Source organism: Psammomys obesus, unplaced genomic scaffold (assembly GCF_907164565.1).
Source record: "Psammomys obesus unplaced genomic scaffold, mPsaObe1.curated_primary_1811, whole genome shotgun sequence".
NCBI lineage: Eukaryota > Metazoa > Chordata > Mammalia > Rodentia > Muridae > Psammomys > Psammomys obesus.
In genome coordinates this window covers 19,019,348-19,024,665 of record NW_026585686.1, presented here as the reverse complement: position 1 = coordinate 19,024,665, position 5,318 = coordinate 19,019,348, and the positions used below count along the sequence as shown (strand labels likewise).

Below are 5,318 nucleotides of genomic sequence, written 5' to 3'. Positions count from 1 at the left end.
TTGTCTTCCTCTGTGGCTTGGTAGATTGCTCCCCTCAGAGGGGGAGATGATCAAAGAGCCTGCCACTGAGTTCATGTCAGACAGCCACTGTTCCTCTTACTAGGAAACTCACTTGGACACTGAGCTGCCATGGGCTACAACTGAGCAGGGGTTCTAGGTTATCTGCATGCATGGTCCTTGCATGGAATGTCAGTCTCAGAAAAGACCCCTGGGCCCAGAATTTTTGGTTCTGTTGCTCTCTTTGTGGAGATCCTGTCCCCTCCAGGTCTTGCAAAGTCCACACGTGTTTTCATGGAGTTAATGTTTGTTTAACCATAATAACTTTCCCAAAATGAAACCATTTAAAAAGATTGTTTGCAAGTACAAAATAAAATCTAGAAAACTTGTCATCTTTGTCTGAGTATGCCCAGCAAACACTAATGGAACACTACTGAAAATGATAAAATGGTGAGAGAAGAGTGGTTATGTGACATTCCTTAATAGAAAGCAGTGCACTGTTCTTAATGGGTTTTAATTAGATTATGATGACATAAGAGTTCAGTTCCTACTACTTTGAAGTATTAAACACAGGACCTCTGATGTCTTGTTTCAAACAATACATTGGTTGTCTTCCTCTGTATTAGAACAAATTTAGTTTGATTTTGCAATCAAATGTAGACATAAAGAATATAAGATCAGACTATATTTTCCCTTTGTTGAGTGTCTAACAGTGGGTCAACAAACTATGAAGTGCATTAGATCATGCTGATGGGTGAGCAGCTGACAGACAGTGCTTGAGGTCTCATGTTCTTTCTTTTTAAAAATATTATATTTTTACTCATTTGTGTTGAGGATGTGCACATGTGTTGTATGAGCTTTTTTTTCCATACTCAACATCCTGGCATAATGACCCATGAGACTCAAAATGTGTTTACAAATACCTAGGCCATATAACTAGGCTCTCCTCTGACTAGCCAATACCTTAAAACAACCCATTTATTCTATACATTTTTTCGTCATGTGGCTACTTACCTCTGTTCAGGTGCCATTCATCTATCCTCCTTACATATTCCTGGGCAAGCATTCAATGCCTGGCTCTATTCCAGAATCCTTTCTGCCTGCCAGATGCAGCACTTTCTGTTCTGCCTATCATATAGGCCACAGTTTTTTTAATTGACAGGTGATGAATCTATACAATATAGAAGATGCAGCCAGTGTACATGGTAGCCAGAGGCCAAATGGAGTAGATCCTGTTGAAACTGGAGATACAGGTGGTTGTGAGCCATCCAGCATGGGTGCTGGAATTAAACAGGCCTTTTGCCAGAACAGTGCATGTCTTAATGTCTCTGTCATCTCTCCTGTCCTCTTCTAAAAGAGGTGGTAATTTTAAGAGCCATTCTCCTTTTTTTTTTTTAAAGAAAACTTTTTTTTTCTTTTGAAAATATTTTCCATTATTCATGTTCTCAGTGTAGGTATTAGGGTTACTATGGTAGTCTTGTGAAGGTCAGAAAGCAGCTTACAAGTATCTGTTATTCTCTTGCACCATGTGGGTGTTAGGGATGGAACTCAGGTTGTGACACTTGGTGGGAATCATCTTTACCTGTTGAGTCATTTCACTAACCAAAGCTGCTATTTCTTTATTAGTATTAGCATTGGTTTTTTTTTTTTATGGTTCTTTTTGTTTGTGCAACTATTGTAGGGCTCATTATTGAAGCACATTCTGCCTTTAGTGTTGGGTGCTGATCTTTTTGGGGGGAGAATATTTAGTATGATCTATGGTGGTAGTCTTTATTTTTTTGATATAACTTTCATTTCTTCAATGAAATAACCTGGTCATACTGGAATTTTTTTTCTCTATATGTTCTGTAACCTCTGTATACTGTTCCATGGTTTTGTTATTTTCAAGAATCAGAACAATGTCAAGAAATAGAGAGTTATATCATTGGTTTTAGAAATGTCCTGTCTTCTCTATGATTTTATAAACCAGTGAAATTTCAGCACTAATAAAGGAAATCTTTAAAAACATGTTAATAAAATAATTAAAGAAACATTATGATTTTCATATTTACTTACTTTTCTGGTGAGTTGTCTCAGGTTTGACCTGTAAGAGGAAAGTATTGCCAAACAAATTCTGTTTTTTGCTCAGAAATATATGTATTTCTCCCTTAAGTACTGATTGTCTCTATTTGGAGTACAGAAATTGGAGTGAGAGAAAATGCTAAAACAGGACTTAGGTGATGTCATTACCTAAGGGTAATGAACCTGGGTAGGAACCTGGTCTGGTATGCGAGTACATTTGTCTGCTCATCACAATATTCAGCACTTAACACGTGGTACAAACAAACATTCAGATTCACTGTTAATTAAATATTTTGGTTAAATATTATTTGCCCATATAAATAAAGCAGTTTGAAGCAAGTATTTCAAATTGAACACAAAACCCAGCTGTCCACAAATATATGTCCAGTCTCCATTGTGGAGAGCCGAGAGAATGCAATCGCCATTACGAAATGGCGCCGACATCCGGCCTCAGCCCTAGTGAACAAGTAATAGAGCGCATGTGCCAGTTGCAAAAGCGAGCCAAGTCACTGCCCAGCCCGGGGCATTACTGCCCAGCCCGGGGCGTCACACGGGGCAATGGGCAAGCAGCCAACCAGCGGAGTACACGCCGCCGCAGGGGGTATTTAAGCAGCACCATTCTGGGGGTTGGGGTCTTCCTCCTCTCATCAATTGACTGCAATAAAGCTTGCTGCAGAAGGATCCTATTGTCCGTGTGCGTTCTTGCTGGCGAGACGACCACGTGGGTTGCAACAACTGGTGCCAAAACCCGGGAAAGCTGGGAAGCTTTTCACCGCCGGCCCTGAGGAGACCCCCGCTCGCGGGGAGGATTCAGAACTGCAGCGCTAAGGTAAGTTCTGAAAGACATGCCTGGTCTTGAATTGTCTCATCTTTCACCCCAATTGGCAGGAGCTCTTGTAGCTTTCCCTATTGTAATAGTAGCGCTCATTCTCCTTCTTTTGGTTTTATTTTGCTTCCACAAATATTCTTGCTAAAAGGCTCGCCGCCGTTGGGCACGGTCAGACGGACGTAGATAAGCCGTGGTGTCCCGCCTTTGATGTGCCGTTGGGTATTGTTGGACGTAAATAAGCCGCGGTGCCCTGGTGCCTCCTCCCTGCGTCAGTTTCTCTCGTAGATAAGGGAGCAGCATGGGAGCTTCACACTCGGTGATCACGGCACTTCAGTCACTTTTAAAACAGCATGAACTAAAGCTTTCAAAAAGAACGTTGGAAGGATTTATTACAGAAATTGATCGCATTGCTCCCTGGTTTGTATGTTCAGGGTCGCTGACGCTTGCTTCCTGGGATAAGCTAGAAGGTGATTTACAGAGGGAGGAAAAAGATGGGAAGCTAAAAGTTGGAACTAGTTCATTGTGGATTTTAGTAAAATCTTGCTTAGAAGATAGGAAGTGCCGCTCCTCTGTGGCAGCCGGCCAAGGGGTGTTAGAGGAAATACAAGACAGCATGTCAGAAACAGAACGGGATAGAAGGTTAAGGGCCCTTAAAGAAAAAGAGAAAGACGTCTTTAAGAAAAAAGGCCCGTCTGTGGACGGTAAGTCCACAGACAGGATAGACAAGGGAAAGGATGCCCTGGGAGAGAAAGGTGAAAGGGGAAGGAAAAACCCAAAAAAGAAGCCTCTCTATCCAATAAAAGAATTGGAGGCTTTGGGGCTTGATAATTCTGAATCTGAGGAGCTGAGTCCCTCTGAGGAGGAGGACTTAGAGAAGGAGGCGGCTCGTTATGAGGAAGAGAGATACCACCCTGATAAACAGTCGCCGCCACCAGGTAGGGTACATAAAGGAGGGTCAATAAATAGAGTTCATGGGGCTTTCTCATCAGCCCCTAGCGCCCCTCCACCCTATGTGGAAAGACATGGCTCGGCTCCCCTGGTAGGGATATCGGACTCTTTTTTTTCAAAAGAGGACAAAAGAAAACTTTTTCAGGCTTTTCCTGTTTTTGAGGCTGCAGACGGGGGTCGCACATATGCACCAGTAGAATACCCCCTTGTTAAAGAGCTTGCTGAATCAGTTAATAAATATGGAGTGGATGCTAACTTCACAATTATGCAGCTTGAGAGGCTTGCCGGCGTGGCTATGACTCCGAGCGATTGGCAAAATACTGTAAATGCCGCTCTTCCTAATATGGGCCAATACTTAGAATGGAAAGCCCTATGGCATGACGCCTCTCAGACCCAAGCGGGAGTCAACTCCCGTGCGGAAGGTGCCCAACGACAGTGGACCTTCGATCTTCTGACAGGGCAAGGTCAATTTGTACACAATCAAACCAATTATGACCCTGGGGCATATGGCCAGATTTCTGCGGCTGCTATTAAAGCATGGAAAGCCCTCTCAAAGAAAGGCGAGGCTGGAGGACACCTGACAAAGATTATACAAGGCCCTCAGGAGCCATTCTCAGAATTTGTGGCCAGAATGACAGAAGCAGCAGGTAGAATATTTGGAGATCCGGAGCGAGTCAGGCCAATGATAGAACAGTTGGTATATGAAAATGCTTCCCCAGAATGTAAGACAGTCATTACTCCTAGAAGGAACAAAGGGCTTACAGATTGGATAAAGATCTGCCGAGGACTTGGAGGCCCACTTACCAATGCTGGCCTTGCAGCAGCTCTCCTGCAGAGCAAGAGCCGTTCAGGTCCAGGAAGCAATAAAACCTGCTATAGCTGTGGTAAACCGGGCCATTTGAAGCGAGATTGTCGTGCTACTGCACAAAAGAAAGTTCCAGGATTGTGCCCCAAATGTAGGAAGGGTAATCATTGGGCCAATGAATGTCGCTCAGTTAGGGATATTCAGGGAAAACTTATTCAGCATAAAGCCCCCCCTAATGAGAGGAATGAGAATATTCCAAAAAACGAATTTCAGGGCCCCAGATCCCAGGGCCCCAAAAAATATGGGACACAAACAGTCAGCAGGAGGGTCTATCCAGCTGTAGAGCAACAGGAGGATCAGCAGGATTGGACCTCTGTTCCACCTCCCAGTTCTTATTGATGCCCCAATTGGGTGTTCAGCCCATTCCAGTTGAGTTTGAGGGCCCTCTGCCCAAGGGAAGTGTTGGCCTGATACTCGGATGCTCCTCTCTTACCCTAAAGGGGCTAAATATCCATCCTGGAATAATAGATCAAGATTATACTGAAGGGCTTCAAGTTCTTTGTTCTTGTCCGCAAGGAGTATTTTCCATTTCCCCTGGAGATAGGATTGCCCAGTTAGTTCTCCTTCCAAGCTTGCAGGATGTTTTCCCATCCACAGGAATGACAAGGGGCAACAAAG

General features: G+C 43.6%; 1 protein-coding gene across 1 annotated transcript; it reads left to right on the top strand.

The window, feature by feature from the left end:
• Positions 1-3,185: 3,185 nt before the first annotated feature.
• On the top strand, positions 3,186-5,039 carry LOC129692879 (igE-binding protein-like). The gene has a single exon (XM_055629409.1). It carries the CDS (start codon positions 3,186-3,188, stop codon positions 5,037-5,039), a length of 1,854 nt encoding a protein of 617 aa, XP_055485384.1.
• Positions 5,040-5,318: the final 279 nt, after the last annotated feature.

What these genes read in the sequence shown, in the direction of transcription:
- LOC129692879 (XM_055629409.1), top strand. Translation starts at nt 3,186, where the DNA reads ATGGGAGCTTCACACTCGGTGATCACGGCACTTCAGTCACTTTTAAAA.